This window comes from Myzus persicae, unplaced genomic scaffold (assembly GCF_001856785.1).
Source record: "Myzus persicae strain clone G006 unplaced genomic scaffold, MPER_G0061.0, whole genome shotgun sequence".
Taxonomy (NCBI): domain Eukaryota; kingdom Metazoa; phylum Arthropoda; class Insecta; order Hemiptera; family Aphididae; genus Myzus; species Myzus persicae.
The window spans coordinates 391,953-407,430 of NW_019101601.1; the positions used below are offsets into that span (position 1 = coordinate 391,953).

Consider the following 15,478-nt stretch of genomic DNA (forward strand, 5'->3'; position numbering starts at 1 on the left):
AATAACATTTGGTTTTTCGACAAAGAACGAGACAATACGACATGTCGACATACTTTGGTAAATACCTTTGACGAAACTTTGACCTTGTTGGTAAATACCGCTGAAGTCGGTGAGCAATATACGTCGGTGCAGATATAGGTAGTTTTAGATCGACTTGACGATTTATTGTTGACATTAATACATTATCAAAGAAACCGGATTCGAATAGAATCATTTTTCGAAAAATTAAATGAAACGCATAATAATTATAATTGCAATATTTACGCCATTATTTGATTGGACAAATATATTATAAAAAATTGTGTTTTTGTTGTGTTACCTATTAAAACACGACGGTTCACTATGACGACATAATAGGTAAATTATCTAAATTCATAAAAAAACACATTTTCTTATCAATAACACACCAAGATGTTTGGTTTCTTTCGCGTTCAGTTAAGGTTACGAACCTACCTACGACTGTAAACCTACGATTGATTTCATGTTATATAAAACGATTCGGGCCCAGAATTAGTTGTCATCGTTTGACAATTTCACGAGACAAACTCCTGTGACCAGCCTGTGACCCCTGTGACAAGATAGGTCAAGGATTGCTCTCGCAATCGTACATGTTTATCGCTTATTTATTCAATAATCTTCAAATAAAATTTATTTTTCCGGGAAGACGGCGCGTTTTACTTTTATATCTTTCGCAATTCGTGTTCTGATTGATATTTTTGCTTAATTTCATTTCGTTAATATCTTTTACTTACATAAACTGATATCAGAATTTCTGAGCTGTTGTATCGATTTGTCTCTAAGTCATACGAATAAATAAATAATTGTACCACCGCGGGATCGTCCGACTAAAATTACCACACAGTGTCGCATGTATTAACAGCAGGGACAAAATACTATACATTTGTATGCAAATCGGTAATAATATAATGTTCCCGTGACCTTTGAACATTTTTTTTCTTGGTCAGACGTACGAATGAACCTCATCACAGATCTGCGTTTAGTGACTATAGTAAAACAAAACCTGTAGGTACCTATACGCCTACTGTCGGTACAAACAAACCTTGATAAACACCTCGTTTTCAGTAAACATCTGAATCACATGAATTGCATCATACAACGCTCGCAAAAAATTTGATTTATCACATTTGGAAATTAGTAATTATTATATTGGTAGGTACCTCATTTAATTCAATATGACGTAAATCGCGTAGTTTTTCCAATATGGTAAAAATTATTTCCGAGGGCAAGTACACATGTGAAAACATTGTTAAAAAAAACAACTATAATGGCGCTTATAGGTAGGTATAATATTCTTTCATTGTGACATTTTATTTTGATTACCTTAATATTTATGTTCTCAGGAAATTAACACTTGTTTAACCGTCCAAAAAGCATTGTTAGACATTACCTTAATAATACTATTATCAAGATTCAAGATAGGAATCGGGTTTCTTTCAAATGACGTTGTTGTCACCGGTTTGTCCATCAAAACTTGTTTCGTTTGATGACATCAATGTAATATAATAACAATATAATTGTCTACGGTTTGTAATGTTTGTACAGGCACAATTTATTTAATTACAAATGTTTGTGGCGCTGTGCGGTTTCTTCTCATTTGTATCTCCGACAGTGCATACTATAATAACATATTTCTTAAATCCATTCAAAAAAATAATATGGATGTGAACAAGACGATATAACTCCATAACCTATTCATAATATTATATACCTATATGGTGGCATTATCTGTAATCCTATAAGGAGGCTTTAACATCCCGAATTTGGGTGTAATTACTAGATGTACACAAGACTTTTTTAGAACAGATACTTTAAAACCCTGTAAGTATAGATCCTGAATGGCTTTATGCCTATGTATATGATATATATATATTATGAAAAAGATGTTAACGGCTTTTTTTGTTTTTTACTTTTAAAATATCAATAATCAATCGCATATTAATGTCACTTGCCAAGGTTGTGGTTTTTTTTAAATAAATAAGCATTATTACTAACGTATATTATATCGACTTTCCGGTTCCTACACACTTTATAATGCCCTGTTAAAATAATTTTAAACTGTAGTTATGCGTTGGAATGATAAAATGTTCAAATATAATAGTTGACATGTCGCACTAACTAACAGTGTATAATGCTGTGAGATTTAAAATTTAGAAAATAATTGGTGACACCTGCAATAACTGTTGATTGATCAATAGATGATTTAACAATAAGATACCGACAACTGATATAGTAAGGTGGTATACGTGTTTTTGATTATCTAATGTTTGAGTTAGATTTAAGTCAACGGTGGGGGATAGATAACCTCAAGATTGAGATTGCCTTTCGAGTGCAGTCACACCACTATCCGTTCATCATTGGCTGTGTATACGATAGACTTATATGCGATCATAATAATATATGTAAAGATTGAGAATTTGACATTGGCCCTCGGCACTTTGAAGAGGTTCATTTCGGGGAACACAGATAATCAAGGAGAAAACGGTTGAATTGGAGTAAGCCAAGTCACCAAATAGTCTGTGCAAAATAACAATAATCTTGGGTGCTCGGAACATGTCCGGATTTCATAAAACAAAAACGAGCAAAGAACTACGTAACAAGAAAGGTAGGATTTTTTTCGTGTTCAATTCTCCCGACCTATGCACACGTGCACATACTTAATATTTGTGCCAATTAGGTATAATAATATTAGCGGAAACTATGTCCTCGTCGAGTACCAAATAAACCTATGTATGACTAGTACATCACGTCACGTCTTGTCGCTTTCGTGTACTTTTGCAAAAACTAAAAACCAAGACGTGTGTTATTTACTGCGATATAAGTAATAATGAATCACCCCGTATAATGGGTGCATATAATATGAAATATACACTGGCTAACTCGTTGACTCCGACGGGAAAAAAAATGATTATCTATTGTTAAATAAGGCACCATTCGCTCGGCGTATTTTGGTTTAAGTGTATATATACTTAATGACTTCAAGTGATATACATTTTATCGAAAATAGTGCATCAGTTTGGGTGCCTACAGAGAGCATACATATTGATTATAGAAGACTCATTTGAATTAATGAAACAATCATACTTTGTCATTAAATATAGGTAGACCATGACACTCTATTACAGATCTAGCTCCGAATTTCGTAGAAGCGATTTACGCATATTTTGTGAACATCGGTCGAGTAGTTTTTGAGATTACCTCGATCATCTGTCGAGTATATATTATGACATTATTACGTTACAACAAAATAATATAATAAAATACCTATAGGATATAGATAATAATATTACATATTTTGTATTATATTTTATTATATTATATAAATATTAAGAGAATGGCCCACAACGGTTGTGCCCATATTGGTATATTATGCTCTATTATATAGCTACTACGCGTTATCACAGTGCTAGAGACGATAGCGATTTATATTCAGCAAGTGTGTTATTGTTATTATTTATTATTATATTTTTATATTTTGTCGTGCGGTCTACCAGTGCACAGAGCGACTGCTAAATCGATTCTGGACAACGGGCCCCGCGAGGTCGCGTTTTACATAATATGGTAATATAATATATATGACAAATGTGTATATATTATATATACTATATAGGTAGATATTCGTCTGCTGCGCCAACTATTTATACAATATTATATGATGTACGTTATGATAAGATATTGCCGTCGCGTCGAAAATACCATTTTGAGAGGAACCTATATTATGAGTAAATTATCATGGGTACCATAATTGTATATGTACAGAGTAAAGAAACAAAGAAACGAGACCCAATTTTTTTCATCAATTTATTCATTACACGATAAGAAATAAAAAGCGCGAGCAAGAAGCCATACATTTGATTTTTAAAATTTATAGTTTCTTGGAAAACATAGTCGTCTGTCCGGCGACAGCTCTCGAGCAGGGGGACAAAGAACTTCAGTTAACGATGACGATTACTCGGTGCGTTCACGATGATGATGATGATATTCAATGGATCGACCCTGATGGGTCTAAGTTCAAACGCTTTACGGACCCACACGGAAAAGAATCTCAAGCTCTTAGGTCTGGGGAGACCTGGGTGGTCCACGATACATCAAGCAGCTTCCTGGAAATCGCTCGGTATCTATGCGTGGTTTGAGATTTTTTTACAACGGGGGTTTTGCACAAGTGGAAACCTACGCGTTTCAGCTTTACTACGATTACAGGTCGTGGTCGTGTAAGATCTTTTTTGAAATGGTTTGCATTTTTACTGCCCACCCACCCTACATACAAATTTTGCCGTACCTACACTTAATGACCTACGGGCTACGTCAGAACACTGACGAAAATAATGTAGGTAATTCGCGAAGTTAAATAGCGGAACCGATTTGTTTACTAGCTTATCGTCAACAACAGTGCGCATACAATAATTATCATTATTATAACTATTTTCATCCTCAGTACGGATGTCGGACTGTATTATATAATTTTAATTTTAAATCGACCGCAAGTTCGTCATGGGTAATCCCGGCGATAGTGGGTATCTATCGTTCTGAGACGCGTGAAAATGTGTAATTGGTACTTGGTAGGCACATAATAACCTTAACGTCGCGCGATCATCGTAGGTCGTAAAACAATATTATAGGTGTAATAAAGCGTGTTATAAATTTATAAATTATAATCCTATACTTTGGTATAAAATAATTATTATTTGTGTCTGTGGTTGTACTCATATAATATAACGAGTTCGGAAAATGTGAGGATTCGACGGGCCACGAAGCGCAATCCCTACATCCGTGGATACGAAAAAAACGCTATAAATTTATAACTAAATGCACATTTAAAGTACTATTATCCAAGGTGATTCACCAACCATGCTCAAAATTATTTTTCCCTTTAATAATGAATTCATTCAAATTCGGATTTGTTAAATATTTGCTTATAGACAACATTTTAAAATTGTATTGAATAAAATATATAGTTTCTTACCTATAGTATATAAATAAAGTATAATAATATACTGTTATTAATTTATTGACTATTGAATTGCATGAAAAACAAAATCGATTTTTTCAAAAACTAATCTTATATAGTAATTCCCATTTTTCGTAAATTTTTTTTCTTTTTTTCCCGACGCGTTTGAAAACTACTGGGAATATCTTACCTTTAACTCAACAAAGTACTAACTACCGTCACTTTCCTTTCAAAAAAGATGCTGAAGTATAAAAATTGAAGCATTTTTATTTTTTACTGCCCCCAAAAAGCGAAGGCACACACAAGAAAAAATAATGAAAATAAAAACACACATCATCGTAAAATCAATACATTCATAGGTTTGCTCGGAATCTAAAATTCAAACTAAGGCAACAATATAGTATCCGATTAATAAAGATTGATAAAAATGAAAATAAAAGTTGTATTTTAATGACTATTATTCTGATGCTTAAAAATGTATTTTTTTTTCATCAAATATTTTTAAAAGAACACTATAAGTGTATAACAATGTAGGAGAGCTGCACCTACTTTATTATTTTTAAACCCGATCTTGTGTCTAGAACTAAAAACTGATTTATTTTCAAATTACATTAATTACAAAATAATATGTCACTGTAATATTATGTACCTATGTAGCTAGTTTACGTTTGTTAATCATTTATTATTATTTCATCACAATTAGTATTATAATATTATTCGTTTATAAATATAACTGCGGACAGGCACTCAATCATCATCGCACATCCACAAACATCTTTAAGTTCTTATAATCAATATAGATGTGTACAAATGTACAACAACCATTACCCTATAACGATGATATCAAGAAATAAAAAAATAATTTATAATATTTTATTTTTCAATAATTTATGAATTATAATAACGTAGGTAGGTACGCTATAGGTAAGTTTTATATTTACAACACCAATTAAAATATGTGTTTCACGCATTAACCGCAAAATGAGGTATTATAATTACCATAATAATAATGTAGTTGGTACTTGGTATGCGTTAATACAAAATAAAAAAACATTTTTTTTTTCATATAATATAATAAATTGCGCAACACAATAATAAAACACACATATCAAGTAACTGTATCTCATGAAATTTATACTTCCATTACATTAAATTATAAATATTATCCTTTTACCAATGTTGATAATAATTATAATACCACGCGTATCGCTTTTTATTCGTTTAATAAACCTATACAAACTATTGTGCCCCCACGTATTCACACTTACGTGTGTGTGTGAATACACACATAATATTATTACATTCATAATAATTATTCGTATTACACATAATTATTCAGCTGTCATGATGGATTTGTTAGGTACCTACTCACGGTTAATTAACATTTTACGTATCTCAGATACGACGTAGTATCTTAATCTATAGTATTACTTCTAAAGTCGTATTAAAGCGCGCACGGTGTACATCCTATAAAACACTATTGGCACATTAAACTACATAGGTATATTACCTAAACAGGTAATACTGTAATAAATATACATGATTAAAATTAAAATATGATGAGATTTTAAATTTTAAATTAACGTAACAATGCAGTACAATATACATTGTCGATAAAATATTTATTTATTGGGGGAACGCGAGAGTAAGCGTAAGAGTACCTAATCTATCTGGTCTACGTGCCGTTTTATTTGTCCTAATTTGATTAAGTATATTTTAATACATATTAATTAAGCCATTGCCTTTCATATTGCTATTAAAAGCTAAAACTTTAAGATATGGCTTATCTATAAAAATTAATTTAATTAATTAATACTCATATTTATTTAATTATATAATTTATTTATATTGATTTTGAAGTTGTAAACTCTAGTGGAGTGTGGACAATTGTTTCATAATATTATTTTCTTCCGTAAAAAAAAGTAACACAACTTACTGTAGGCAATAACTTTGCATGATAATATTGATAATTCTTCGATGTATATTGTATATTATTACTTTTAGAAGTTTGTAGAACAACTGTCTGGTAACTATTGAGGTAGGAGTCTACAATCTGAGGACTGTCTTGTCTTGATTAAAAAAACATGCCTTACAGAACCCTCACGCCTCGTCGAACAATCCGATTTCGATAATTTTTTTTTTTTTGAAAGAAAAAGATTCCTTACAGAAGAAAAGGAATATTTCTAAACAATATGATAGGCTTTTAAATACGATCAATTTTCACAAGCTTTTGTTATTTTTAATACAATTAATTTAAGCATCAAAATTGAAAATCAAAGTTCAATGCGGCCTGTAGAAAATTATCCTCTAGTTAACAAAAAAAAAAAAATAGTAATTAAATCTGATACTACTCTACTAGAGAGTTTTTCATGTAAAGCGTGTTTTGAGGAAAAATCAAACTTTTTGTTTTTGGTCAGCGGTGCCATCGACATGTGTGGGTGTAGATAGCCCGGTACCCGCCTACAATCACACGCACACTGAAAATTAGTTAATAACGTTTATTATCATTGATGACTAACACTAATGCCGTGCAGAAACGAAGTTGCATGTTTGCCTAAATGTTGCCGCCCTCTAATAAAGACGCATGAGCAGACCGGTGAGCACATTCTAATATAAGCATAGCAAATTTTTAATTATTTACTACAATATGATTACTAATGCCGGAATACGGCCTGAGATTCAAAAAATAATAATAAATAACAGGTGCCCCCCATCCCGAAAAGGTATTGCAACGCGTGTTGAAAGATCCGAGTTCTTTTTGGATGAGAATGATGTAAGAACACTTAAGACTAATCGCAATGAACTTGAAATGCAGATGATACCTACTTATAAACACATAATATAATACATCATTAATATGACATATTATGGTGTCCATTTAAAACAGATTAGTTATAATATTGTTTTTTTCTGGATAGAGAGTGTACAAGTTGGTATTTTTATTTCACTTTAGTTGGAAATATATACCAACGTCATAATGTACATCATATTATATCTGCCTTATATTGTTTTCCAATATCGTCTACAATGGTCAATATTATAATATTGGTCGTTATTAAGTGGTTTTAGTCGAATAGACATTTTGTCTGTTACACTAAGTAACAAACGAATTATAAACGGAATACAGTATATTAAATTAATTGTGCGTATGTAGCGCTCGGAAGAACTTTCGGTTTCTCGTAAACAACGGGAATTCAACCAAAACGAGTTATTAAAAAGTAAAATTAATCGAGAGTGAACATCACACGATTATCAATACAGATTGATCACATGCACAGGTAGGCATTTTGGGTGGTGTTTTCGTATATTATAATGAATAATTGCATATTAATATTATAGGACGTCTTACGTCGTCCATGTATAAAATCATTGAGTATAATATATCACATACTCAATGATAATACTATGTACCTACCTAAAACATCGGTCGATTGGAAACAGTATAATGTACACTATACCTATATATAATATTATTCTGATAATCGCTAAAAAAAATTAGGTCACACTGATTATGCGACGCGAACGTATCTGCAGTATAATAATTACCATTCACGTGAATACGAATTAATTATATCCACCGAGGAAATATTGTTGTAGACCAATTATAATAATATGGTACCTATACCAGCTATAATATATTATATACCTATAGGTAGTTGAATATTTTAACAGATTTAATATTCTGTGACGTATAATGTATTAACTAGCTACTGTATTTATAATGAGCAATAACATTTCGGACGGCAAGGACTGCGGAGTAGTATTGGTGTATTGGTTATTACTTATTATATAATATGCATAGTATAGAAATAATACACTTAAAAGTATCGACAATTCTGCATACTGGGAGTCTGGGACATACATTATTTATTTTTTCATACTATTTTAACAATATGAATATTCATAATATCAACGTTTTCAAAAATATAGGTATTCTTTTACCCCGATTTGAATATTCATTACACGGAAAAATTTTTGGAAAAAAAAATGTTTTCATGAGAGTTATTATTTTAGTATAACATAAAAATGGAATTTTTGAACTAGTATAATTTATAGTCATAATAATGGTGTTTAAAATTTAGATGATGAGTGGTTTATGCGTATTCCCCGTAAGATGTTGGTCTCTACCCCTCTACTCCAATCATCAAAACTTTAATGATATTTTAGTTTTTCCTGATTGTTTTGAAAAATACTGGAAATTTTCAACTACCAGAAATTAGCCCCAAAGTTAAAAATTGAATTTTTTTTCCACTACTTTCGGTGTATATATTATATATACGTATACATAACATGTCCATATTATACAGACGCACAAAAAAAATTATAAAAACCTCATCATTGTAAAATCAATACACTCATCGCTCCACTCAAAATCTAAAATTATGACGATGAACAAATGGTAAAAAAATCTGTTTGGGAATGTATTTATATTCATATATTTGTTTCTAAGTATTGGAAAAAAATATATTTTTAAAAACGGTAATTTAATTTCGAGAAAATTAGTACTGTAAAAAAAAAACAAATCACCTTGTGTATATTTTAAACATAATTACTACGTTATCGACGGGTCCAGTATATATTATATATATCGGAGGAAAGAGGTTATTCATTTTTCTAAGACGAAAAAATTAAAATATTAACGTATGTTATCGGTACCTACCTAATATAATATAACGTTCTAAGACATAATATTATGTTGCATATTATTATATACAGTTGGAGTGATACTAATCACAGTGTCCCCCGTTGTTCGGCCGGCGCACATAATATAGGTAATATACAAATACGGTCGCCTGCCTTGAATGTGTCTACGGGACAAGCTATCCTTGCCGATGTTCCGGTCTTGGCTATACATCGTTTGATAACTACTTCCCGGCAGAAATTGTTTATACACATATCTCTCGGAATAAATAATTATACCATATCGATATTTTACAATTTTTCTGTGCGTTATAATTGAACCGCGTGCATATGTACACACGGCACGGTAACAATGTTATACCTATCTCATGGTATCGCGGTTTCCGGTAATGTGGCTGTGTACCTCATGATATATACTAATATAACGAGCGCAGGACGTCCGTGCGCCGCGACCCTATAATGTGGACGCGAATGCGGTCCGGAATGCAGGTGACCTAAGAGTATAAATATAAGATCCAAGTGCTTGACGACGATAGGTTCTAATACGACATAATCGTCGAGTAGCATAATAATAGTACGAGTAGGCCTATAATATTATTTTATTATTATATATTGTTATGCCTATGAGGCCGATCTACTATTCCATCAGCATTTCCGCCAGAGAGATAATGATAATATTAATATATTATTATACTTCAACGTAAATAAAGTAGGAAAAATGCTGGTGAATGGTTCCCCAGCGCGCCTTGCGTGGGACACAAGGTACAGGATTAATTTGTAATAATTTGAGTTTAACACAACTAAACCACAATTTACAATTTTAAAATACTCATAACTTGCTTCAGAATTAAAATATTAAACAAAACCCAACTAGATTCACTAGATAATATTCTTACTTCAAAATTTGACGGTAAGTCAATTCGCTAAAATATTAACTTTAACAGAGTTCTATAACATGGATTATTCAGAACGCAGAATTTGACACGTTTCGCGTTTGTAAGACGGAGACAGAACATGCGGGAGGTGTAGCGTCCTCTTAAACAATTTTTGATATTTTTTTTTAATTACAATTTTAAATAATATCACAGAAGTGTATCACATTAAATTATAACTTAATAAATCATTTTTTGTCGTTCTATGATGTTATAATGTAGTCATATAGGGATCAATGAACAAAACGCACGCAAGTGTGTGTGTGTGTGTGTGTATAGTGTTATCGCTGGTTGTTTTTTTCACTCCGATAACAACAACAACAACAGAAGAAATACGATCGTGAAGCGATATACCGTTTTAGACATTTTGATTACCTATTTTTCTCAACTATATATCAAAAGGGCATCGACCTACTTTAGTTTTCACTTTTATCGATTCAAATGTAATAGTATGTTATAATATAAGACTGCGTAGTGTGGTTATTTTTAATTTAAAGATTATAAACACATCGACATATTTAACGTAAATATTTAATGATATTATTTTAAATAATATTGTTTAGCTAGTTGAGTATTAGGTATATTGTATACGAATTTAGATTACTGATAAAAAAGAAAAGTTAAAAATTAAAAATTTGGCAAGCTAACTTTTGTGGTAAAAACTACTTTGGATTTCCCTACCAGACTACCTATAACCTTGATGACCCATTTTGAGTTTCCGACCAACAATCAAAGTTTGACGTCAGTCTACTTCATAGGTATGCCTCATTATAATATTGTGCAAATTAGTATGGTTTTTGTTTAATTATCGTATACTTTTGAGAATTTCTATAGAATTTCAAGATTCTGACATTGCTGTATACTACATTACTATTATAGGTATGTAATGTGCATTGAATTAAATTTAAAACCATCACCCATTGACCATTGTTATATAATATTTGCTCTTTACATTTAATTACATAATAGTTTTCATTGACCATTGCGTAACAATATTATATTTACATATTATTCCGAAAAAACTATAATGTCCACTGAATACTATTGTAATTGTCAACATAATCGTTTTTAAAAACGCGACCAATCACTAATATGCTTTAGAACTATAAAAAAAATATTTCACCATGTCATTGGACTTTTTGATTTTATTTCATTGGGCATATTTTGGGCTCTTGATTACATGAAGTCTATAAATGTAAGTACCCATTTTTCTATTAAAAAGTTATGTTGTTATCCGTTTGTATACGTGATGTAAATATTAGTCTATACAATTATCAATTTAGAAAATAGCTCAAATTTTAAGATGTATTTAATATGGTTTTCGCTCAAATGTTCTTTTTTGTCCAAACTCAAAAAAGGGGTTTTGGTTTTCACCCATAGAAATATTATTCATTATAAACCAAACAAATCATTTTGGTCACCACTGAGTTTTGTTTTTACTGAAAATGTTGTTTATATTTTTAGTTCATGAAACTCTAAAAGTAATTAATGCCAATATGTATGAGTGTACCTACAACATATAATTATTATTATCTACTAATAAATACGATGAAATTAAATTTAAATTAATTTTATTCATAAAAGTCAAACATAATATTACGTACTTATAATAATTTATACAATATTTTTAATACCTGCATATTATTGATCAAAGCTATGCAGGTATGTTATGGTTTTTATCAACTGCATTTCGCAGACAGTGGTAACAAAAATGTTTTTTTTTCGTTTATAAAGTATAACGTCTCTATTTGTGAGAATACCAGATCCATATTTTTTGATTTCGGGGTTTTGTGTGAAAACTAGTACAACTCCCGTGTTCAGATGAGATGCTCTTCAACTACTGGTAATGATTCACCATCATAAAGTGAATCAAAAAGTAATGTAAATGTTTGTTTTGAATTTGCAAGAATGAAATCGACGTATTGTTATTATATTATGATTATTATTATTATTATTATTATTTATGACAAAATTGATATTACTACATAGTACATTCTACCTACACTAATTGGAATTAATTTGTGTGAGTTAACGGCGAAGAAGTTTAGCATTTAAGCATTATGATTCCCCCTCCGCCTCCTCATTAAGAAATTGGTATTAGTAAGTTGCCTCGCCAAAATTATACTCATCATAACTAACACTGATATGATTTGATCACTGGTTGGGTATATATAGGTTGTATTGATTTTCAAGAAAACATTTTTTCTGCTCTTAATCTTATAAATAGTATTTCATTGCTGATTTCGTGCCTATACGAGTAGAATATATATACAAGTGTGTGGTTATAGTACCATAATAGAACGGTTTATGTACATCACAAGGCATATAGTGTTATTATGCAGAACATCGTTTGGAGTCATACAAATTAATTAGAACATCGAAATTATGGGTAGGTATACTTGTTCATATTTGTGTTTTTTTTAAGTTGACGAAAACAGTTCAGTCGTTATATTATAAGGCCACGCCACGTATGTACGCACACAGAAAACATAAACCTCCAACAAGGACTAAAAAAAATGTTATACGTGTTTGGTGTTTATGTTAATTCATATTGTACCTACATATACCTACCATATTTATACACTTAATAATACAGTTGAGCTTAATGCCATATTAGATGTTTTTTGTAAAAAACCTGCTCTGTCGCATATTAAGCTTCCGGTAAACCAGCTCCGTTCTGCAAACCGTTTTATCATGAATAATATACACTTTGCTCGGTGACACACATTTATAAAATACTGATAATAATATGCATATATGGTTATTAGTTATTACTTATTTTATGGTTTTATCAGAAATCCAACCAGCGCGATCGAATTTGGATATACGGTCGTTCTTGCGACATCATAGTATTATAATATTTAATTATATAGTATCAATTGTACGATCTATTGTATATTAGATATCATAATCACAGCATTCGCGATGAATCGAAGAGCGATTTATTTTTATCACGACGTGATATGAAATGGAATTCGAATCTGGATTCGAAACATATACTAATAATCATATGAAAACACGAATAACACAATGTGATGGCGATCTAGACGCGAAGTTTTCCCACCATCGTAAACATAGATCTAATCACCAGGATCGAGACTGTTATAAACCTTGGTAAACTTTTTAAAAAAATAAGCGAAAAAAAAGCAAGCCGGGCGTATCGCAAAGATGAAGGCACGTGCTCACGTCAAAATACTAATAAAATATTATATGTTTTAATCATTTTTGCATAATATACAAATGAGCGGTGTTTTTGAAGACTGGATAGAATCATACAGTGAAAACATTTCAAAGACCGCAGCCATCGTTATGAAACACGTGCTCAAGATCAATATGGCATATGACGTAGGAAGTAGTTGCAGATCATATGCTTAGCTCCCCCCCCCAAAAAAAAAAAAATTAAAAATAAATCTATGCTTTCGACGAGTATTTTTTTGAATTTAATATCCATCCAATTCGTTTTTGCCTACTTAAGCCCCCCTCAATAAGAAAATCGATATAATCTCCGTCCATCGATTTAGAGTCGTCTGCAGATACCTGAAATATTGTAATACACTGTGCTTTGACGGCTTATATATTTTATACTATATGCTTTACTATGACGCGATTGCACGACGTGCGTCCCCACGATACGCCCAACGGTATATGTTATAAATTTTAATATATGTGCGCAATGTGCATTCACAACAACTACAGTAACAACAAGTCAAATGCTTTGTACTTACACGTATGTCTTGTCCGAGGATCTGCCAGGCGACCGTCGAACAGGTGCCGGCCAAGCACAGCAGCCGGGTCCAAGCTCTTTCGTCTGTTCGCCCCATAACTCTGACGACGGGCCGCCGAAGAACGCCTCCTGTGGTCCACGGGCACGGCGCTGTAGCTGGCCCGTCGGCCGTCACTGTAGCTGGTTCGTCGGCCGTCGCCTTTGGAAGACGCGTACGACAAACCCATCATGCTGAAGAAGTTCTTCATGGTTACGACTCGCGTGCGTTCAAGTCTCCGCTAATCTGTGTGTCCGTCTGTTTTTTCGTCGGTCGTTCGACGTAATCTGCACCCCGTCTTTACCTCGTCTTCGCAGAGACAGGATTTGCAGGGTACTAAAACGATATACGTCAAGGCGGCGACGGTGATGGCGATCGATACCGATCGATATTATATAACTCGGGAAGATAGATCATGGGCGCACAAGAGATCTTTATTATACAATAATAATAATAATAATAATTACAATAATGTATGATACGGGTACCGTTTTCGATATGGCCCGACGCTGATACGGGCACTCCAGCAGCGAAACGGTCCTCGAAATGATCTCGATTTAAGACCGGACGGTTATACTATCGATAATAATATTACACTATCCGTTGTTATAGTCCGTTGACTGATACTATATTATAATTTATATTGCATCAATAACCGTCGGCGGATGGCGCGTGGAGAACATATCATATCATAAACGCGAGTATGATTAATAACAATGTTAACGGCAGTAGGCCAGAGGGAATTGACGACTCGCCGGACCGAGCAAACTCCCACTATTATCCAGTCGTCTGGGAACCCCTACTCGAAAAAATACGATAACAAAAATTTAAAAACCACGCACAGAAGAGATGTAACTAGCGTGCGCGCGCGTGTGTATGTTTTTTTTTCTGTTCAATTTCACGAAGGTCTTGGACATCGGAGGTCGCGACCACGATCGTGGCAGAAAACCAGACCGCCGCCGCCGCCGCCGCCAGCTCGCGCGTTTCACAATCAAACCGCGTGCAACCGGATACGACCTAGGGGAGGTTACTCGGACGTGAGTCCGATGAGAACCGACGGATATTTTTCTAAACGTCCTTGGTTGGCCGCTGTTTGGCTCGGGACTTATTCTTCTTGAAAATCGCTTTGCAGGTGAGTGTATACAAATATATATATCATATATTTAATATGTATATAT

General features: G+C 32.6%; 1 protein-coding gene across 1 annotated transcript in view; it reads right to left on the bottom strand.

The window, feature by feature from the left end:
- Positions 1-15,242, bottom strand: part of LOC111029811 (scavenger receptor class B member 1-like) — an 89,058-nt gene extending 73,816 nt beyond the window's left edge. Inside the window, exon 1 of the mRNA XM_022308993.1 lies at positions 14,265-15,242. Within this exon, the coding sequence (XP_022164685.1) occupies positions 14,265-14,511 (247 nt within the window). The 5' untranslated portion in view covers positions 14,512-15,242. The remainder of the gene's footprint in view (positions 1-14,264) is intronic.
- Positions 15,243-15,478: the final 236 nt, after the last annotated feature.